Raw genomic sequence first — 23945 nt, forward strand, 5'->3', positions numbered from 1 at the left:
AGATTTAACTAAACTGTCAATACAGTTTGGAAGCCCAGACCCACACATGAGTTAGTTGGGTTTTTTTCCTTGAATTTGGGCTTTCCTGGTGGCTCGGACAGTAAAGAATGTGCCTGCAATGCCGGAAACCTGGCTTCGACCCCTGGGTCAGGATGATCCCCTGGAGAAGGGAATGGCAACCCACTCTAGTATTCTTGCCTGGAGAATTCCACAGACAGAGGAGCCTGGCAGGCTCCATAGGGTTGCAAAGCGTTAGAGACAACTGAGTGACTAACACTTTCACTTCTACTTTCTTGAATTTAGTTAAATGTTTTTCCATCATCTACAGTGCTGAAAAGTTAAGTAGTACTACAAGGTCTAAAAGGGAAAAGTAACATCCTCTTTCTCTACCTGGTCCTTATCCAGGAAGGCCACCACTTTTAGAGCTGTTTTTCTGTGCTCTTTTACTTTATCTTTCTGCATGATAAATGTCTTAGTTTATTTCTTCATGTTTCAATTTTAGGCATTGTCTGTTGACTTCTGTTGTTCCAGCTAAGGATTTAACTTTCACACCACTCCTCTTTCTCTTCCCCATTATCCTCCTGTCTCCTTATTTTAATTGAATCAGTAAATAGTTTTTATATTATCACAACTTTATAAATTATTAATTTTTGCTGAGTCAAGCCCAGGTACTGTGATTTCATTCTCTTTCCTGTTCAGCTTCATGTTTATCCTGAAGTTTCTGATCACCTTTTTATCCCCTTCTCATTCTTCCAGCTCTCCATACTCCCTGGTTTTTTCCAAGTGGGTTCTTGGGGATAACGCTTTGTTCCAAGTACCCCCTGTTCTCCAGAAACTCTCCTTTTGGCATGCTGTCTCTGCTCTGGACATGCAGATCCCAGGATTCTTTACTGGTGCTCAGATTTAAAGTCTTGTTTCCGTCAGTTGTCATTCTGGGCAAGTCACAGGAGTTAGATGATGTCACAGGAACCTGGCCAAGACATATCTGGGCCCTTCTAGTTGTATGATCTCGACGAACTTATTTATTTCAGTGTCTTCTTACCTCATACGGTTGCCCTGAGGTTATAAGTGAGCTTGCATAAATGGAGAAGCTTTGGAAGTTCTGTGAATGAAAAGTAAACTAGCTTATCCACAGTGACTTTGTTTCAGTGTTACTACCTACTCTACGTTTCGAAGGCCTTAGATATTATCCTTGCCGCTATTTATATTTGCCTGTACATTCAACCAGGTATCCTCTTTCTCCAGGAAAAATTAGCATCAGAGAGTGGGAGAAGTGAAGGACAGCTCTCAGCACATGCCTAGAAGGGTGGTGCTTGCTGTCTACACCTAGGCAGAAATGGGGATGGGGTGGGGTAAATTCTGCAGACTGATTTAGTGGGGTAACTGTTTTAGGAAGAGATTTAAGAGCATTTTTTCTGTATATTTATTTTATTTAACATGTAATTATGACATATAGCCTATGTGCAGAGTACTTTCTTATGTCTAAATAACATGCAAAATCATTTGCAGGAGCAACAATAAATGAATTTGGGGGGACTCTTTATTTTTTAATATCAATGCCCAGGTTGCTTCCTATTGGTACCATAAGGTTTTTATACTGTTTGTTTATAGTTAAAAGTCAGTTATTGATATGAAATTGGTAACCCATTGACCATATATTATTACACTCTGGGTATGTGAGGTAGAGACTTGGGGACTGCATGAATATCTTATTCACATGATACCTGTATCAGTTTGAGATTCTCTTGATATCAAGTGATGAAAACCTATTTCAAAGTGGCTTAAAGGAAAAAGAGATTGTATTGGTTTATGGAACTGAGAAGTTCAGGGATAAACTTGCTGCAGGCCTGGCTTGATTCAGGATCACAGACTATGTCTTTAGAACCCAGAGTCTCTCTCTTGCCGTTTCTTGGCTATCTATGTCTTCCTATGTGTTGGCTTTACTTGCAGGCACATTCTTTGTGTAGTGGCCATTGCAGTTCTAAGCCTCCTTTTGGGCAGTTCAAGAAAGGGTGTCAGGGTTAATCTTGATCTTGTTTCACATGCAGCTTTGGCACCTCTGAGTCAGTTACTTTGATTATGTGGACTCAAGGCCCTGGTTGGCCAGGCCTGGGTGTCATCCCAGAGCTGCACGTGGAGTTGTTCCACTGGAAACATGTAGATCTTAGGAGAATGGGAGGCAGGGATATGGTTCCCCAGAGGAAGACCATAGTTCTTTTTTTTTTAATTAATTAATTTATTTTAATTGGAGGCTAATTACTTTACAGTATTGTAGTGGTTTTTGCCATACATTGGCATGAATCCTCCCTGGGTGTACATGTGTCCCCATCCTGACCCCCTCCCACGTCCCTCCCCATCCCATCCCTCAGGCTCATCCCAGTGCATCAGCCCTGAGCGCCCTGTCTCATGCATTGAACCTGGACTGGTGATCTATTTAACATATGGTAATATACATTTTTCAATGCTATTCTCTCCAATCATCCCACCCTCACCTTCTCCCACAGAGTCCAAAAGTCTGTTCTTTATCTCTGGGTCTCTTTTGCTGTCTCACATATGCGATCATTCGTTACCATCTTCCTAAATTCCATATAAATGTGTTAATATACTGTATTGGTGTTTTTCTTTCTGACTTACTTCACTCTGTATAATAGGCTCTGGTTTCATCTACCTCATTAGAACTGATTCAAATGCATTCTTTTTAGTAGCTGAGTAATATTCCATTGTGTATATATACCACTGCTTTCTTATCTGTTCATCTGCCAGTGGACATCTAGGTTGCTTCCATGTCCTAGCTATTGTATACAGTGCTGCGATGAACACTGTGGTGCACGTGTCTCTTTCATTTCTGGTCTCTTCCATGTGTGTGTCCAGCAGTGGGATTGCTGGGTTGTATGGCAGTTCTATTTCCAGTTTTTTAAGGAGTCTCCACACTGTTCTCCATAGTGGCTGCCAAAATATGCATAGAAACAAATGAAAATGAAAACACGACAATTAGAAAAAGAAGAAATGAAGAACCCTAGAGTTAATAGAAGGAAAGAAATCAAAAAAATTAGGGCAGAAATAAATGAAAAAGAAACAAAGGAGACTATAGCAAAAATCAACAAAACTAAAAGCTGGTTCTTTGAGAAGATAAATAAAATAGACAAACCATTAGCCAGACTCATCAAGAAAAAAAGGGAGAAGAATCAAATCAACAAAATTAGAAATGAAAATGGAGAAATCACAACAGACAACACAGCAATGCAAAGGCTCCTAAGAGACTACTATCAGCAACTATATGACAATAAAATGGAGAACTTGGAAGAAATGGATGAATTCTTAGAAAAGTATAACCTTCCAAAACTGAACCAGGAAGAAATAGAACATCTTAACAGACCCATCACAAGCATGGAAATCGAAATTGTAATAAAAAATCTTCCAACAAACAATAGCCCAGGACCAGATGGCTTCACAGGTGAATTCTACCAAAAATTTAGAGAAGAGCTAACACCTATTCAACTCAAACTCTTCCAGAAAATTGCAGAGGAAGGTAAACTGCCAAACTCATTCTATGAGGCCACCATCACCCTAATTCCAAAACCAGACAAAGATGCCACAAAAAAAGAAAACTATAGGCCAATATCACTGATGAACATAGATTATAAAATCCTCAACAAAATTCTAGCAAACAGAATCCAACAATATATTAAAAATATACATCATGACGAAGTGGGCTTTATCCCAGGGATGCAAGGATTCTTTGATTCTTCTATATTTGCAAATCAATGTGATACAACACATTAACAAATTGAAAGATAAAAACCATATGATTATCTCAATAGATGCAGAGAAAGCCTTTGACAAAATTCAACATCCATTTATGATAAAAAAAAAAAACCCTCCAGAAAGCAGGCATAGAAGGAACATACCTCAAAATAATAAAAGCCGTAGATGATAAACCCACAGCAAACATTATCCTCAGTGATGAAAAATTGAAAGCATTTCCTCTAAAGTCAGGAACAAGACAAGGGTGCCCACTCTCACCACTACTATTCAACGTAGTTTTGGAAGTTTTAGCCACAAAAATCAGAGAAGAAAAAGAAAGAAAAGGAATCCAGATTGGAAAAGAGGAAGCAAAACTCTCACTGTTTGCAGATGACATGATCCTCTACATAGAAAACTCTAAACATACCACCAGAAAATTACTAGAGCTAACCAATGAATATAGTAAAGTTGCAGGATGTAAAATCAACACACAGAAATCCCTTGCATTCCTATACACTAACGAGAAAACAGAGAAATTAAGGAAACAATTTCATTTACCTTTGCAGCAAAAAGAATAAAATACTTAGGAATAAATCTACCTAAAGAAACAAAAGACCTATATATAGAAAACTATAAGTATACACTGATGAAAGAAATCAAAGATGATACAAATAGATGGAGAAATATACCATGTTCATGGATTGGAAGAATCAATATAGTGAAAATGATTATACTACCCAAAACAATTTATAGATTCAGTGCAATCCCTATCAAGCTACCAATGGTATTTTTCACAGAACTAGAACAAATAATTTCACAATTTGTATGGAAATACAAAAAACCTCGAATAGCCAAAGCAATCTTAAGAAGAGTGGAACTGGAGGAATCAACCTGCCTGACTTCAGACTATACTACAAAGCTACAGTCATCAAGACAGTATGGTACTGGTACAAAGACAGAAATATGGATCAATGGAACAAAATAGAAAGCCCAGAGATAAATCCATGCACCTATGGACACCTTATCTTTGACAAAGGAGGCAAGAATATACAATGGAGAAGAGACAATCTCTTTAACAAGTGCTGGGAAAACTGGTCAACCACTTGTAAAGAATGAAACTAGAACACTTTCTAACACCATACACAAAAATAAACTCAAAATGGACTGAAGATCTAAATGTAAGACCAGAAACTATAAAACTCCTAGAGGAAAACATAGGCAAAACACTCTCTGACATACATCACAGCAGGATCCTCTATGACCCACCTCCCAGAGTAATGGAAATAAAAGCAAAAATAAACAAATGGGACCTAATTAAACTTAAAAGCTTTTGCACAATGAAGAAAACTATAAACAAGCTGAAAAGAGCCTTCAGAATGGGAGAAGATAGTAGCAAACGAAGTAACTGAGAAAGAATTAATCTCAAAAATATACAAGCAGCTCATCTAGCTCAATTCCAGAAAAATAAACGACCCAATCAAAAAATGGGCCAAAGAACTAAACAGACATTTCTCCAAAGACGACATACAAATGGCTAACAAACACATGAAAAGATGCTCAACATCACTCATTATCAGAGAAATGCAAATCAAAACCACAGTGAGGTACCATCTCATGCCAGTCAGAATGGCTGCTATCAAAGAGTCTACAAACAATAAATGCTGGAGAGGGTGCAGAGAAAAGGGAACCCTCTCACACTGTTGGTGGAAATGCAAACTAGTCCAGCTGCTATGAAGACCATGGTTCTTTTGGAAGAAGGACAGTAGATGTGGGGTGGCCAGAATGACAGGTCCACAAAGAGACCTGGCAGGGGGCCCTGCCCAGCAGGTGCTCACTGGTCTTTTTGAAGTGAATTGGTTATGTGCTAAGAGCCGAGAAGTCCTATGGTTGCCAAAGTAGGCTTTCTTTTTCTCTCTGTTGTCCAAATCAGGAACTTGTTAAACTCAGTTTTACAAATTTGTCTATTTAACATATTGATCTTGAAAACTCGGATTCCTCTATAAGGGCAAAGAAAGAAAGTGAAGTCGTGAAGTCCCTCAGTCGTGTCCAGCTCTTTGCCACCTTGTGGACTTGTAGCCTGCCAGGCTCCTCCATCCATGGGATTTCCCAGGCAAGAATACTGGAATGGGTTGCCATTTCCTTCTCCAGGGGATCTTCCCAACTCAGGGATCTAACCCAGGTTTCCCACATTGCAGGCAGACTCCTTACCATCTGAGCCATGGGCTTCCCCTTTATAAGGGCAAAAGACCCACATATTGTTACTTTTAAGGTTTTATAGTGCTTTTGCTAAATGGATTTGCTATTGGCCAATTCTGCTTTATTATTTGTTTCAAGAAATAACAAATTCTACTCTGTTGGGTAGAAATTTCTTAACATTGGATTATATATTTAGACCAGTGCTTGTTGTAGCAGTTTTTTTTCTAAAAATATTTTTTTGACAGTCCACTAAAATGATGACAGTGTTTAACAGGAGTGATAGGATTGCGGGCAGTTTTTCCTTCATACTTACAGTCAGCTGGGGCTTCCTGGGTGGCTCTAGTGGTAAAGAACCCACCTGCCAATGCAGGGGACACAAGAGATGTGGGTTTGATCCCTGGGTTGGAAAGATCCTCTGGAGGACGGCATGGCAGCCCTCTCCAGTATTCTTGTCTGAAGAATTCCGTGGACAGGGGAGCCTGGTGGGCTACAGTCCACAGGGTCACAAGAGTCAGACACGACCGAAGCAACGTAGCACACATGCATGCATGCATGCTGTCAGTTGCGTACTGATGCAGTATTCTCAACAAGCCAGGGCTTGTGGCATCCAGTTGAGTCGCATGTTCTACCCTTAACTTTACTTGTTTTTCATGTGTATGATCTCTACACCACATGAGTTAATTCATTGCCTGGGTAGGAACTTCTGAATACTAGCTCACAATTAATCCACGTTTATCCTGCTGAATTCTTCCCTTGGCTGCAACAGAAAACCTGGGAACAGTATGTACGCATTTTCTGTTGTTCCCTCCCCACAGAAGGGGTGTCAGCAGAGCATCCCAGACACAGTAAGCACAAAGGCCCTGGGGCAGCAAAGAGCATGGTTTCTTCTTGGTACCTGTCAGAAGGTCTGTTCATGCCAGTAATTTTTAGATCCTGTGAATACCAGCTTGGGTCCCATGAAATGCCCGTTTTTGTAGGTCGGAAGTGGTTGAGTAGCAGCAGCAGCGCATGGTTCAGCCTGTCCCTCCGTCAGCAGTCCTGCTGTTGACCTGCAGGCAACTGAAGTTCTCTGGGCTGCAGTTTCCTCACCCCGATGATGTGGTTGATCGATGGTTATTTTAGACAACTTTTTGCCCCTGACATTTTATGATTCTAGTCAGGGCTAGGACGAGGTGAGGCGGGTGAGATGCCAAAAACACCAAGTTGAAGGAGATGCTCATCCTGCCCTTGTACAACCTGCAGCGTGAGAGCCCAGCCCCCACCCCCAGTCCCAGCCCTGATTCTGATTCATTTTTCCATTCACATGTGAGGTTTGCTTTATTGTTGTATAACCTGAGCTCTATCAATGATGCCTTTTTTTGTTTGTTTCTTTAAATGAGCAAGTTTTTGTTTGTTTGTTTTTTTTATCTCTGTATGTTTGACTGCAATGGATCTCATTGCTGTGCCTGGGCTTTCTCTAGTTGTGGCAAGTGGGAGCTATTCTCTAGTTGTGGCGTGCGGGCTTCTCATTGCAGTGACTTCTCTTGTCACAGAGCATGGACTCTAGGGTACACAGGCTGAGTTGCCCCATGGCATGTGGAATCCTCCCAGACCAGGGATGGAACCCATGTCCTCTGCATTGGCAGATGGATTCTTAACCACCAGACCACCAGAAAAGTTCAGTGATGCTTACTGATGCACTATTCTCAACAAACCAGGGCTTGTGGTATCTCATTGAATCACATGTTCTACCCTTCATTTTACTTGTTTTTTCATGTTTCTGATCTCAACGCATGAGTTAATTCATTGTCTAGGTAGAAACTTCTGAATAGTAACTCACAATTAATCCACATTTATCCTACTGAATTCTTGCTCTTGGCTGCAATTGCAAACTTAGTAACAGTATGTACACATTTTCCATTTTCCGTTGTTTTCCTTTAGATCAGTCCAAAATGTTTGTGAAGGTTTTTAGTGAAATTGACCGGATGCCCCAGCTTCTTGCATACTACTACAAGTGCCACAAGGTGAGAAGCTGTGAGTGATGGCCCCTTGGAATGCTTGTAGAACTGGGCCACGGAGTCCCAGTTTCAAATCTCAGTTTCTTCCTTAAAGGTAAAAAAATGTTTGCCTCCATGCTCTCTGGCCTTTTTCTTTTAATTAGCCAGTAGGGGGTGCCCTTGGTCCAGCCTCGGGATTCATTTAATTGTAAGGTGGGAAAAAGAGTCATTGGTTTTCAGCCTTTGTTTTTGTAGCTGGATTTCCTTTACAACGGAAGAGTTTTTAGTTTTCCCCATTTTTGTGTTTTGGGATTCCCTCAAAGCTCAATCGGTAAAGAATCTGCCTGCAATGCAGGAGACCCAGGTTTGATTCCTGGGTGGGAATGAGGCCCTGGAAAAGGAAATGGCAACATACTGCAGTATTCTTGCCTGGAGAATCCCATGGACAGAGGAGCCTGGTGGGCTATACAGTCCATGGGGTTGCAAGAGTCAGACACGGCTTAACGACTAAGCCACCACATTTTTGTCTTTTAAGGGAGATTCTCATCATAAGGTTTATTATGCTTTCAGTAAACCTTGAGAATTTTATCTGCTGTCTAGGTTTGTTGAGATTAGTTTGCTGAAAATCTTGACAGCTTCCTGGGCTAATTTAATTCCTGCAAATCCAATGCTCACATGTCTTTTAAGCAGTAGGGTTAGGACATGAAGCTAAAATACATCTTCACAGCCATCCCTGAGGTCTATTCAGAAGAATGGGGGCATGCTGAGTACATTGGCATGCTTTAGGGGAAAGATAAAAGGAGAAAGGATCACTTAGAGGGCGACAGATTCAAGCTCTACACAACAGAGCAGGTGGACTGTAAATGTTTTTTCTGCCTTTTGAAAAAATTATTTATTTATTTGGCTGCACTGGGTCTTGGTTGCAGCCTGTGGGGTCTTCATTATGACCCGTGGGCTTAGTTGCCCGGTGGCACGTGGGATCTTAGTTCCCCAACCAAGGGCTGACCCTACATCCCCTCCATTGGAAAGTGGAATCCTAACCACTGGACCACCAGGGAAGTCCCTTTTCTGCCTTTTTTGAAGCCAGTGGTCATCCGTGGGTACCTACTTGCCCAGGAGAGTGGGCACTGGTGGATCTCTTGCTGAGGTTTGGGGGCAGGAGGGCAGCAGGCAGCGTATCTTGGCGGACCCAGCAAGGCCTCATTTGTTCTGCCTCCACAGGTGCAGCTTTTAGCAGCCTGGCAGGAGCTGTGCCAGACCGACCTGCCCCTGGACCGGCAGCTCACTGGACTCTACGACGCCTTGCTCAGTGCTTGGCATGCACAAATCCAGTGGGCTTCGCAGGTAACAGCTCATCTGGGTTTTCAGGAGGACAGAGCCCGTGGTGCCAAGGGAGAGGCTGATGACCTTGACACCCTCAGCTCTGCTTGAAGAACCTCCCCTTATGCTGCCATCACCAGAAGGGTTAAAAAGATAAGCTTCAAAACCCAAGGCAGGCAAAGCTTCAGGTCTCCATTCAAACTCTTCTTATCGCTCGTATCTGTATCTTAAATAGGATCTAATGTGACAGTGTTGCTTGCTGTTCAGCCAGGCAGCCCATGGAATTCCTGGAGGCCGTTATCTTCTGATCTAAAAGCAGGAGGCCCTTAGTCAGGTTGTGCTTGAGTGAACCAGACTTTTTTTTATCTTAACTTTGGGTAAAATTTACCTGGTCTAAAGTGAGTTTCCCTTGTTTTCACAATACACCAGGAGTTAGAGGAGCGGTATAGAGTTTTAAAGGTGCCCTCTGACTTAGGGCAGAGGTGGGACAGAGGAAATGCATTTCATTTACTTTCAGGAACTTTCCATCCTTTAATTTCTCGAATTTTCAGCCTTAAAGGGTATAAATCACTGGTCCCATGTCTTCATGCCAAGAGGTGCCCTAGATCATCTTTTTTTTTTGTCTGAGTAATGACTAACTGGGCCTGTTCATGGTGTGGCTTATTCTATTTTTTTCAAAATTCATTGTGAATCAGCCTTCAAGTGTTGGTCAGTCATTTGCAGGCATGAACTTGACGGTGGTTGGAGATGATTCCTCACCCAGGGTCACGTTGTTCAAGATTGTTGAAGCAGTCTTCTCCATCCTTGTTTCTTTCTTCTTGAACCATTCAGTCTAAAACAAACAAAAAAAAACAACCAACCAAACAAGCAAAACAAAAAACAACCTCCTGTGGAAGTTTCGTGGTTTTTATGTAATTGTCAGTTTTCAGTGACCCTGTCCATCCACACTCATTTCTGGGTCCTTGTCTGCTGCTTATATCAGGAAGATAAAGACAGTTCGTGTGCATATGTACAGATGCCCCTCAGTGTTTGAGAAAAAGGATTTCGACTTCTCACACTTCTGTTCAGGCCTCACCCCAAGTTTTGCAAGATGTGATATGTGTCCTTCAGTGCATGCTCAGTCCTGTCTGACTCTTTGCAACTGTGTGGACTGTAGCCCGCCAGGCTCCTCTGTCCATGGAAAATTCCAGGTAAGAATACTGGAGTGAAAAAAAAAAAGAATACTGGAGTGGGTTGCCACTTCCTACTCCAGGGGATCTTTCCAACCCAGGGATCGAACCCTTGTCTCTTGGTCTCTTGTGTCTCTTACATTGGCAGGCGGGTTCTTTACCACTGAGCCAGCTAGGAAGTCCCTGTAAGATACAAGTTTATGCTAATGTACACTTTTGTCCCATGGCCCATTTTCTTTTCAAAATGTGAGCAGGATACGTGACTGTCATCTCCTAAAGCTCAGTATAGCGCAGAAGAAATCCAAAGGTACCAGGGTGAATGTGTCTCTGAAGACTTTTTATCCTCAATATTTTAACATGAAAATTTCCCAACGTACAAAAAATTGGAAAGAATTGTACAGTGAACACCCATGTACCCACCCCTCCTGTGTTCTACGATGAACATTTTGCTATGTTTGCTTTATCGCAAATCTATCCATCTCTCCATGTGTCTCTCTGTTCACTGACTCATCTTATTTTTTGACTCATTTCAAAGTAAGTTGCAAACATCATTCACTTCCAAACACACGTATCATTGACTAGAGTTCAGTATTTGTTTACTGAGATTATTTTAGGTAAATTGTGAAATGTGATGATCTTAAATATGCCATTTGATTAGTTTTGACAAGCGCAGTTTAACCTAATCCCCTACCAAGGTACCAAACACAACTGTCATCCTAGAAAGTTCTCTTGTGTTCCTTCTCAGTTTGTCTCTGTACCACCATTACCGAGGGCAACCACTGTTGCGTTTTTTTTCCACCATAAATTAGTTCAGCCTGTTGTAGAATTTCATGTCAATGGAATTTTACGGTGTATGTTCTTTTGTTGAGGCTTCTTTTATTCAGCCTGTTTTTGAAGATATATTCGTGTTGTGTGTATCAGTAGTTCCTTTTCGTTACTGAACGCTCTTACATGGTATGAACATATCTCAGTTTTGTTTGTTCAGCCTTTTCTCAATGGACACTTGGACTGTTTCTAGTTTGGTGCGATTATCAGTAAAGCTGCTCTGAACATTGTTCCATAAGTTTTTTCGTGGATACCACATGCTCATATCTCTTGGGTGAAGACATGGGAGAGGCGCTGCTGGGTTATAGAGTAGGTCTATATTTAGATATATAAGAAATCAGCACTTTTGCAAAGTGGTTGTGCTTTTGCACACTCCCACACACAAGTACATGAGAGTTCCGATTGCTCCACATCCTTGCCATCATTAGATGTTGTCAGTCTTTTTCATCTTAGCCACTCTGGTGGGTGTGTTGTAGTATCTCACTGTGGTTTTAATTTGCATTTCCCTCATGACTAAGGGTGTTGAACTCCTTTTATCATGCTTATTGGCCACTTGTATATCTTCCTTTGTGAAGTATCTGTTCTGGTGTCCTGCCTATTTTTAAAAAAATTGGGTAACTTGCTTTTTTAATTATTGAGTTATAGAAGTTCTTTATATATTCTGGATATAAGTTCTTGATCAGATATATTTTGTAGATATTTCCTTCCAGTCTGAGCAGAAGTATTGATTTTGATGAACTTGATTTTATCATATTTTTCTTATATGGTTATTCTTTCTTTGTCCTCAGAAACTATCACCAGCCCCCAAGTTGCAAAGACATTCTTCTATGTTTTCTTCCAGATGCTTGTTGAGCTTTTACATTTAGTTCTATGGCCCATCTTGAATCAATTTTTGTATATAGTGTAAGGTGGGGCTTCCCTGGTGGCTCAGACAGTAAAGAATAAAGAAGCTGCCTGTGATGCAGGAGACCTGGGTTCAATCCCTGGGTTGGGACGATCCCTTGGAGAAGGGAATGGCTACCCACTCCAGTATTCTTGCCTGGAGAGTTCCAGTGTAAGGTAATGCCAGATTGTTTCTGCATGTGTTATTTGGGTTAATTCCATGCCCCTAGTTGTTAAGTTTGATCTTGTAGTCTTTTGAACCTTTTGGTTGTTCTTTAACCAATGGCCAAAGCATCCCTTATGCCAGATCACTTTAAAGGAAAAGGGACACCTTTGAACATGAGAGACTTGTTGGTTGGTCAGCTGAAACTGTCAGCTGTAAACATTATAGTTTCAGCTGCCCAACCAATTAGAAGGCTTTGGTTTAGAGTTGTTTAGTTTAATTCTTCCCCCGCCTCAAGTCATTTAAGTAGGAGATAAAAGTGAAATAGATACTCATTGCCTAGTCCTTTCTCACAATACGAGGGAGGAGAAGAGTCAGGATTTCTTTTTCTAGATAAGAATACTTTTCATTGTCTCCATTGGTTCCATCCTTTCTTGTAGTAAAATGTTTCTTTTGTCAAATCGGGAAGTTGGACTGGGTGATATCTAAAGATCATGGTGATTCTCTTATGTTTGGGGGATCGTGGAGGGAATATTAATACTTTGGATAGAGACAGAGGAGGGTGTGTATTGGTCAGTGTTGTGTGAAGGGAGTGGGAATATATGATGGAGAAACGCTGAATGCAAGACAGGAGTTTGGCTTTCTCTAGAAGGCAGTGAGCATCTGGAGTAGTAGTGTGAATGATGTTACTGTTTTAAGAATCACTTTGGTGTCAGACCATCATCTGTGTAGTTCCTCTGCCAAAAAGCCTTACCAAGAGGAAGTATGCAGATAAATCGAAGACCATTTTTTGAAACAACTATCCTGGACTCTTCAAAAATGTCAGTGTCATGAAAGAAAAACAGTCAGGGAGTTATTAAGAGTAAAGGAGACAAAAAGGCAATTGAATGTAATTTCACGATCTTGGATGGGATTCTGCATGATGACAAAAAAAGCTATTCAGAAGAACATTAAAAGGACAATTGAAGAGATTTGAACATGGACCGTAGCAGGTATAAGTATTACATCAAGGTTAAATTTGATTAGTTACAGTGTTGTAGTGATAAGGCTGGCCTTATTATTAGGAGATATATGCCAAAGTATTTAGTGGTAACATGTCATGATACCTGTGATTACCTTTCCAATGGTTTAGGAAGTACAGCATTTGTGGCAAAATATTAATTGTTGAATCTTGCAATATTTAAACATTTAAAGCATAAGGAAAATTCTAAATAACCTTTAAAAATAGTGAATTTGGTAATGGTACATAGGGTGAACTGATGAAGAAAGACTGAAGACAGGAAGCTATGTTTGGTCTATGATGGTGATGGTAACGTAACAAAGGCATCCAGTTAAAAAATGGGCAATTGTTAGAACCTGGTAAGTGACAAAGACCTGAAAGAAAGGAAAGTGAAAAGGGAGATTTTTATTCTGGTTGAATGGAGATGCTACTGACAGAAATAAGGAAGTTGAGAGAAACAGGTCTGAGGAGGTCAGCAGGAAAAGAATGAATTCCAATCTGGGACACTTTAAAATTCCAAGAGAGAGTGGCTCAGCTCTATGGTGATGCCTAGTAGATGGCTGGAAGCTGTCATTCAGGAAATATAAATTGGTCGTTTTGGTATTTGAGTTGAGTTAAATGCAAATTTCCTCTGTCTCTTTCTCTCAGACTCCAGCAGTGATATTTATTAAACTAAATAGGTGCTCATTGAATTCACTATGAGAATTAAAAAATTTGATCTTCTCTTTTCATAATAATCTTAAGAAAAGATATTAGCATATTTTGGCCCATGTACATGACCACCTTATAACCAGTTGCTGCCATATGATTTCAGTGGGTGCATTTGTGTTGATAGTCACATTGGTACCCCTCTTCTCTTGGGGGCGAATGAAAAAAGAGGTAATATTTACATGATATAAATGCTAGTGTTAAGTGAGTGCTGTTTTATGTACGTTGCATAATGTTTTCTAGGATCCTTCCCTTTTTATGGCTGAATAATCTGATGTGTGTATTTTCCGCATTGTGTTTATCCATTCATTTGTAGATAAACACTTGAATTGCTTCTGTCTTCTGGCTGTTTGGAATAACGCTGCTGTGAACAGGGGTGTACAAACATCTATTTGGGTCCCTGTTTTCAATTTTTTGGGGAGTATACCTCCAAGTGGAATTGCTGGATCATATAATCCTATGTTTAACATTTTGAGGAACTGCCACGTTTTCCATAGCAACTGCAACATTTTACATTCCCACCAGCCATGCATAAGAATCCAAGATCATGAGAAATTTACCCTATGTTTTCTTCTAAGAATTTTACAGCTCACTCTTTAACATGTAGGTCTCAACATTTGAGTTAATTTTTATATATGATATAAGGTAAGGATCCAACTTTTTTTTTTTTTTTTGGCATGTGGATTTCCAGTTTTCTGAGCACCATTTGTCAAAAAGACTGTCCTTTTCTGATGGAATGATGTTTGGCACCCTTGTTGAAAATCATTTGACCATGTGTGTGTTTGGGCTCTCTCTTCTATTCCATTGGGCTATTTGTCTGTTTTTATGCAGATGCCACACTGTTTTGGCTATTATAGCTTTGTTGTAAATTTTGAAAATAGGAAGTATGAGATAGTCAATGTTGTTCTTTTTCAGTATTGTTTTTGCTATTTGGGGTTCCCTGAAATTCCATATGAATTTTAGAATGAGTTTTCCTGTTTCTCCCGAAAAATACTTTTGGGATTTTAATGGAGAGTGCACTCAATATATAGATGGCTTTGGGTAGTATTACTGTCTAACTCTGGAGAAGGAAATGGCATCCCACGCCAGTATTCTTGCCTGGAGAATCCCATGGACAGAGAAGCCTGGTAGGCTATAGTCCACGGGGTCGCAAGAGTCGGACACGACTGAGCGACTTCACTCACTCACTCACTCACTATCTAACTCAGTGGGTAAAGAATCTGCCTGCAATGCAGGAGATCCAGGTTTGATCCCTGGGTTGGGAAGATCTCCTGTAGAAGGAAATGACAACCCACTCCAGTATTCTTGCCTGGAGAATCCCATGGACAGAGGATTTGCAGGCTGGTCTACAAATGTGCTTCTAGATCCTCCGACTGATTCAGTGAATTGCTCTTCTTTAGTTCTATTTGTTCCCTGCCACCCACACCCTCCCTGTTTCTGCATTTCATTTTCACAGTCCTCTCTCTAGCCAGTATCTAAATACTACATGTGATAGATTTGAAAATAGTTAGGCAGACATGAAGTAGCCAGTTGTCCTGGAGGCAAGGCACAAGTCTTGCTAGTTTACTTAGCTTCTGAGCACATCCACATGGGTGCTGAGCAAAGCCTGGGCCCTGTAGCTCTTGATTGGACCACTTCCTAGCTCACAGGGATTCCTGCAGGCCATCCAGGAGTCTGCTTCATTGGAAGCTTTGCTCACTTGTGATAACACAGACGCCTCTCTCCCCCTGCAGGTCTTCAAGAACCCCCACGACGTAGTAACTGTTCTGCTGATTCAGACCCTGGGGGCCCTGGTGCCCTCTCTGCCCGTGTGCCTCAGTTCCGGCGTGGAGCGGGCAGGACCTGAGCTGGAGCTCGTCAAGCTGCTGGAGTTCTACGATGCCACCGCCCACTTCGCCAAGGGGTTGGAGATGGCCCTGCTCCCCCACGCATGTAAACATGCTTCCCTCCAGCTCTCTGACTTGCCTTCACTCACTTTTTTTGGGTGGGTTGGGAGGCCTGGGTTTGTTTGCCTTTTCCAGTGACTGGAGCAGTGTTTTACTTCTCAACAGAGAGGGAAACCTTTTCCATGAAAACATTGCCATTATGGAAATAATTGTTGCTTAATATATTTGCCTAGCTCCAGGGCTGCCTAGGCTCTTCACACGCCCTGGGGAAGTGACAGGCACTTCTGCAGGGGCTTAGAGTGTAAGCGGCAGGTGGACATTAGTGGCAGCAAGTGGGCAGCAAGTTAGGCTGGGAGGGTGGTGTCCTCTTCCTTTTAAGTCATCACAGAACCTGGGGCAAGTCAACCTAAAAAAGTAAGTTCGAGAGAAGAAGTGGATTAGAGGAGGCTTTTGCAAGGGCAGCAGCCTATTTTTAAGGGCAAGGGTGCAGTATTAGGACCAAGGGCGGCTATAAGGTACCTGGGCTTTCCCCAGATGTCGTGTGAGAGCACAGCGCTTTTTATTCCCATTTGGGCAAACAGTGCGTGGTGTGTTGCATTTTCCCAGCTGTTTCCCATCTATATTAAAAGCATCATAAAGCTTTAAGTCACACAGACCTCGTGAGGAATGCTGCTGTCAAATCAGGAAGTCGCCTCAGGAAGGCCTGCTTCTGCCATTGGGCTGCTGCGTGTCACTAACTTGGTTTATTTATTAGTTATTCTCTTTAATTACCTGCATGTGTAATACCTCGTACATTCCAGGGAGTGTGTTTGTTGTTCGAGTTCCTGATGACTCATCGGGGGTTTTTGGCACCCTTGCTGGTCAGGCCTCGGCTGTGGGAGAGGCACGGTGGATGTGGGCAGCTTCCAGGGATCTGGACATCCTTGTCCTAGTGGTTGGAGAGTGTTTAGGCCGACTGTCCTGCAGGGGCAGAGTGGAATGAAGGCAGGGCCAGAAGCAGGTTGCTTTCCTCCCACTGGTGATGTATATTGCTGAAGAAGAGAGAACCACCCTCTAAAGAACTGGATACAGAAAGTACTTTGTTAGTCAGCCATGGAAGTTTAGATTTTTCATGATTCCTATTGAGATTAAAAAAAAAAAAGTATATGTATTTTTAAATTTAAAAGTACTTCGGAAACAGACATAAAAATAAAAGAGAATAAAAATGATGCATAATCTCTTCACTCAGAGAGGCATGGGAACACTTCCTCCCAGTAGTTCATATATAGATATACATGTTCATAAATGTATATGAAATAAAGGACTTTGCAGGTAACTCAGTGGTAAAGAATCCACCTGCCAATGCTCTAGACGTGGATTCAGTCTCTGGGTTGGGAAGATCCCCTGGAGGAGGAAATTGGCAACCCAGTATTCTTGCCTGGGAAATCCCATGGACAGAGGAGCCTGGTGGGCTATAGTCCATGGGGTCGCAGAAGAGTTGGACATGACTTTGACTAAATAACAACAACATATGAAGTAGATGCATATATAAATACATACATATGCATGTTTCTTGAAAAATACTAGTTTATATGATCTTAAACTCTTTCTTTTTTGCTCACATTAATATAATGAGCATTTTTAAGTCATTAAGTATCTTCCTAAGACATGGTTTTTAATGACCATTTGATAATGATGGCTTACTTTAATTTTTTAATCCACTGTTTAGAAATAAAACTATTAAAAACAATCTTGCACATTAATTTTGGAGCCCACCTCTGATTATTCCTTGGAAGAAGTTTGAAAATTACAGTTGCTAATAAATGAAAAATTTTAAGATTTTGTCACATTTTGTTCTGTAGAAAGTTTCTGCCTCTTTACGGATTCATTTGTAGTAAATAAGGCTGCTCATTCCCCCATGCCCTAATCAGCACTAGGCTCTATTGTTTTTCCCCTTGCCAGTTTCTTAGACAGTTAACAATATATTGTTTCAATTTTCATTTCTTTGATTACTAGCCAGTTTGAAAATTATATTATAAAAAGTTATATTTTTTGTCTTGAATTGCTTAATCTTTTGCCTCTTTTTCTGTTTGAGAGTTTAATCTATTTCTGGTTAATTTATAAGGGCAATTTATTTAAAACAATGTTTTATCAAATATGTTATAAAATCAAAGCACTGTTATAAAAATTCATGATACAGTTATATCTATAACATAAGATGAAACTCTCCTATAATCCCACTAGCTGGAAATAACCACTGTTAAAAATTTGGTGTGTATTCCCAAAATATCTTACATAGGATGGATTTTTTCTCATTATCAGCTATGTTGCAGATACGTTTTCTAACTTTCTAGTTTACCTTTAAGACTTTTCTATTTTAATGTATATAGTATAACTCAAAAATATCTAAAAGGTTATACAGTAGAAAGTAAAAAAAATAATTAGTTGACTTTGTAGTTAACAAGCAATATGTTTGGAGTAGGAAATGACAACCCACTCCAGTATTCTTGGTTGGAGAATTCTGTGGACAGATGAGCCTGGTGGTACAGTCCATGGGGTCATAAAGAGTTGGACACCACTGAACATGTACACACACGTATTGGGTTTAGAAAAACCCAGAAAATACAAGGAAGGATAAAGAGCAAACTCAATCAGCTGTCCAGAAACAATATTTTGCATTATATACACACGCATATTTTGTATATGAGTGTGTCTGTATACTTAAATGCTTTTTATTTTTTATTAGTTTTTATCGGAGTATAATTGCTTTACAATGTTGTTACCTTTTTTTTTTTTTAAAGAACTACTGTCTTTTAAAAATCTTTATTTATTTATTTATTTTTGATGGAGCTGGGTCTTTGTTACTGTGTGCAGACTTTCTCTAGTTGCAGCAAGTGGGAGCCACTCTTCCTTGCGGTGGGTGTGTGGGCTTCTTGTGGCAGCTTCTCTTGTTGCAGAGCACAGGCTCTAGGGTGTGGGGGCTTCGGTAGTTGAAGTGTGTGGGCTCAGTAATTGTGGCACTTGGGCTTAGTTGCCGCGCAGCATATGGGATCTTCCTGGACCAGGAATCGAACCTGTGTCCCCTGCACTGGCAGGTGGATTCCTAACCACTGGACCACCAAGGAAGTCCTTGTTAAATGTTTTTAATACAATATTTTATTATCACTGTCACCTTCCCAGTTTTATATGGATTCAGTACTGTCATCCAGCACACAAGTTTTCCTAGTTCCACAGCAGTCTTTATAGCTGTTTCCCTACCTCTTATTAAAGTCCGCTCAGTGTACATGGATTATTTTCGGTTGTCCTTTCTCTTTAATCTCTTTTAAACTAAAACAGTCATCTCATCTTTGGTCTTTCATGACACTGATGTCTTTGAAGAATACAGGGTAGTTTTCTTGTAGAATGTCCTATAGCCTGGAATTATCTAATTGTTTCCTTGTGTTTAGATTTAGATGAAACCTTTTTAATAAGAATACTACACTGTTGATGATGTATACTTCCTATGGCATCACATCAGGAGACACATAATGTCCAATTATTGGTGGTGGGTTGGATTAATCACTTGGTAGTTATACCTGCCAGGTCACTCCATTGTAAAGTTACCTTTTCCTCTTTGTAATTAATAATTATCTATGGGGTGATATTTTGAGCCCATAGGAATATTCAGTTCCTTGAGAAACATTTACCTAATGACTTTAGCATCCATTGGTAATTCCTGCCTGAATAAACTTTTACATTGCTGATTATAAAATGGTGATATTCTAGTTCTCTCATTTCTTTTACATACATTTGCAGGCATTCTTTTGTGAGGAGATTTTTCTTCCTTTGTCTCTCTTTAATGTCACTGTAAACTTATGGATTTTTTTACTCATTGTATTATGATACATTATTTTCATTATTCAGTTTGATGCTTGAATTATTTCAGATTTGGTCGGTGGTTGCCCCTTCAGGCTGGCTCCTGCATCATTTTGACATGTTCCTATCAGCCTTAGAGTGTTTTATTGCTTTATGGCACACACAGATCCAGGAACATTTTGTACTGCCTCAGACCTGGAATCAGCCAGTTTCTCAAGGAGCTTGGTTTCTTCTAGTGGGAAATGGTATTTAGGAACCAAGATCTGGCACCATGGGTGCTTATTGTTGCTGGGCTATTATTACTTCCTAGGCCCTTTATGAACAGAGCTAGGAAATACATTTATTTTATTTATTTTTTAATTGAAGGATAAATGCTTTACAGGATTGTGTTGATTTCTGCCAAGCATCAACATGAGTCAGCCATAGGTGTATGACTCAGGGAACTCAAACCCTGGCTCAGTAACAACCTAGAGGGGTGGGATGAGGAAGGAGGTTCAAGAGGGAGGGGACATTTGTGTACCTATTTATTTATTTTTGGTTGTGCTGAGTCTGTTGCTGCATGGGCTTTTCTCTAGTTGCAGTGAGCAGGGGCTCCTCTCTAGCTGTGGTGCGCAGGCTTCTCACTGCAGGGGCTTCTCTTGTTGCAGAGCACAGGCTCTAGAGTACTCAGCCTTCAGTAGGTGTGGCACAAGGGCTCAGTAGTTACGGCTTTGGCCTCTGGAGCACAGACTCAGTAGTTGTAGTACACAGCTTATTGCTCTGCGGCATGTAGGATCCTTCCGATCAGGGATTGAACCCATGTCTCCTGTAATGGCAGGCAGATTCTTTACAACTGAGCCACCAGGGAAACCCCATATTTTTAAAAATTACCAGTTTATACTGATACTTCCAAATCAAATCCAACACCAGTAGATTTTTACCTCTTGCCATTCTCTACTGCATCTGTTCTCTCCTACAGAGAGAATCACGGTTTCCATCAGCAGTGTGTGTGTGTGTGCGCGTGCATGTGCATATGTGTGTTTCTGTGTTTTTTGTATACACATACAATTATTTTTCATGACCCTCTTATGGATAGGTCAAAAGGTATTTAATTTACTTCAGTTAAGTCGCTCAGTCGTGTCCGACTGTTTGTGACCTCGTGAATCACAGCACGCCAGGCCTCCCTGTCCATCACCAGCTCCCAGAGTTCACTCAGACTCACGTCCATGGAGTCAGTGATGCCATCCAGCCATCTCATCCTCTGTCATCCCCTTCTCCTCCTGCCCCCAATCCCTCCCAGCATCAGACTCTTTTCCAATGAGTCAACTCTTCACATGAGGTGGCCAGAGTACTGGAGTTTCAGCTTTAGCATCATTCCTTCCAAAGAAATCCCAGGGCTGATGTCCTTCAGAATGGACTTGTTGGATCTCCTTGCAGTCCAAGGGACTCTCAAGAGTCTTCTCCAACACCACAGTTCAAAAGCATCAATTCTTCGGCACTCAGCCTTCTTCACAGTCCAACTCTCACATCCATACATGACCACTGAAAAACCATAGCTTTGACTAGACGGACCTTTGTTGGCAAAGTAATGTCTCTGCTTTTCAATATGCTATCTAGGTTGGTCATAACTTTTCTTCCAAGGAGTAAGTGTCTTTTAATTTCATGGCTGCAGTCACCATCTGCAGTGATTTTGGAGCCCCAAAAAATAAAGTCTGACACTGTTTCCACTGTTTCCCCATCTATTTCCCATGGAGTGATGGGACAAGATGCCGTGATCTTAGTTTTCTGGATGTTGAGCTTTAAGCCAACTTTTTCACTCTCCTCTTTCACCTTCATCAAGAGGCTTTTTAGTTCATTCTTCACTTTCTGCCATAAGGGTGGTGTCATCTGCATATCTGAGGTTATTGATATTTCTCCCGGCAATCTTGATTCCAGCTTGTGCTTCTTCCAGCCCTGCATTTCTCATGATGTACTCTGCATATAAGTTAAATAAGCAGGGTGACAGTATACATCCTTGGCATACTCCTTTTCCTATTTGGAACCAGTCTGTTGTTCCATGTCCAGTTCTAACTGTTGCTTCCTGACCTGCATACAGATTTCTCAAGAGGCAGGTCAGGTGGTCTGGTATTCCCATCTTTTTCAGAATTTTCCAAGTTTGTTGTGATCCACACAGTCAAAGGCTTTGACATAGTCAATAAAGCAGAAATAGATGTTTTTCTGGAACTCTCTTGCTTTTTCGATGATCCAGTGGATGTTGGCAATTTGGTCTCTGGTTCCTCTGCCTTTTCTAAAACCAGCTTGAACATCAGGAAGTTCACGGTTCACATATTGCTGAAGCCTGGCTTGGAGAATTTTGAGCATTACTTTACTAGCGTGTGAGATGAGTGCAATTGTGCGGTAGTTTGAGCATTCTTTGGCATTGCCTTTCTTTGGGATTGGAATGAAAACTGACCTTTTCCAGTCCTGTGGCCACTGCTGAGTTTTCCAAATTTGCTGGCATATTGAGTGCAGCACTTTCACAGCAGCATCTTTCAGGATTTGAAATAGCTCCACTAGAATTCCATCACCTCCACTAGCTTTGTTCGTAGTGATGCTTTCTAAGGCACACTTGACTTCACATTCCAGAATGTCTGGCTCTAGGTGAGTGATCACACCATCGTGATTATCTGGGTCGTGAAGATCTTTTTTGTACAGTTCTTCTGTGTATTCTTGCCACCTCTTCTTAATATCTTCTGCTTTTGTTAGGTCCATACCATTTCTGTCCTTTATCAAGCCCATCTTTGCATGAAATGTTCCCTTGGTTAATTTACTTATTCAACTATAAATGGGCTAGTTCTAGAGTGCTATATGCTGAGGATGCCATGCTAAGCAAAACCAGACACAGTCCCTTCTCTCATACAATATATATTGCAGTGGGAAATAGCCAAATAATCTTACTAATGAGTGTATAATTACAAAGTGAGGTGAATACTTTGAATAGCAAAATGGTTGTAGGAGAAAAGTTGAATGGTCCTAAGCAGATAAAGATGATCAAGACCCTCAGACATGAACTGAGTGAGTCCTCAAGGAAGAATAGGAGTTAACCAGATGAAGAGGGTTAGGGAAGAACAAGGTCTTTCCAAACAGAAGTAGTAGCTGGTGGCCAGAGGGGAGCTTTTGAGAAACCGAGAGAAGGCTGGAGGCTAAGGGAGTTGTGAAAGAGGCCAAGGCTGTAGAAGTAATAACAAAAGTCAGTTCAGTTCAGTTGCCCAGTCGTGTCCGACTCTTTGCAACCCCATGGACTGCAGCATGTCAGGCTGCGTACAACAAAAGTAGCTGGCATTATTGAGAGCTTACACGTGTTAGACACATACTATTTTACCTAATCTCCAGTTAAGCCTATAAAATTGATGCCATTATTAACCTCATTTTACAGTTGAGGAAACAGACATTGAAAAGTTAAGTCATTTGCACCCAGTCGCCTAACAGAAAGCAAGAGAACTTCAGTTAGAAGAGCCTTCATCCTTAACTACCCTCTTTCACCTCCTGAGGTCAAGTGATGGTAGAACTTGGCAGGCTATGGAAAAGATTTTGGATCCCAGCTGAAGAGAGAATTCTTAGCAGTTGAATTACTGTGTCACAGAATATGCATGTTAAAATCTTCATGTAGTTGAATATAGGAATTTTTGTGCATATCCCGTTTCTGTAAAATCCTAGGAATGCTCCAAATGAAAATGTTCTTTGTGCAGAGCCTTTTCTCTGTAGCAGTTCTTGAACTTGACCCTGGGGAGGGTTATCATTTGAAGAGGTTCTCAATTATGATGGGTTATAGGATTAAGGGGATCCATATCTTTATTATTATTTTTAAATTTTTTATTTATTTATTTTTGGCTGCACTGGGTCTTTGTTGCTGCCCAAGGGCTTTCTCTAGTTGCGGCAAGCCTGGGGTGGGGGGCTACTCTCTAGTTGCCGTAGGTGGGCTTCTCACTGTGGTGGCTTCTCTTCATGCAGAGCATGGACTCTAGAGCACAGGCTCAGTAGTTGTGGCCCACAGGCTTAGTTGCTCCGAGGCACATGGGATCTTCCCGGACCAGCAATCAAACCCGTGACCCCTGCATTGGCAGGCCGATTCTTAACCACTGGACCACCAGGGAAGCTCCCTGAATCAGTGTCTTTAATAGCGCTTTAGGCAAATAGTACACAAAGCTCAGATTTATTAAAATATTTACTGACATGATTGTTGCAGGTTCCATGAATGGTAAAAGCAGATGAACAGAAAGTAGT

At 41.0% G+C, this 23945-nt stretch overlaps 1 protein-coding gene across 1 annotated transcript in view; it reads left to right on the forward strand.

Moving 5' to 3' along the window:
* COG7 (component of oligomeric golgi complex 7) overlaps nucleotides 1–23945 on the forward strand; it is a 90113-nt gene that overhangs the window by 20317 nt on the left and 45851 nt on the right. The window contains exons 5-7 of the mRNA XM_027526938.1: nucleotides 7861–7943; nucleotides 9138–9260; nucleotides 15717–15915. Coding sequence (XP_027382739.1) covers nucleotides 7861–7943; nucleotides 9138–9260; nucleotides 15717–15915 — 405 coding nt within the window. The remainder of the gene's footprint in view (nucleotides 1–7860; nucleotides 7944–9137; nucleotides 9261–15716; nucleotides 15916–23945) is intronic.

The sequence above is a fragment of the Bos indicus x Bos taurus genome, chromosome 25 (assembly GCF_003369695.1).
Source record: "Bos indicus x Bos taurus breed Angus x Brahman F1 hybrid chromosome 25, Bos_hybrid_MaternalHap_v2.0, whole genome shotgun sequence".
Classification (NCBI taxonomy): domain Eukaryota; kingdom Metazoa; phylum Chordata; class Mammalia; order Artiodactyla; family Bovidae; genus Bos; species Bos indicus x Bos taurus.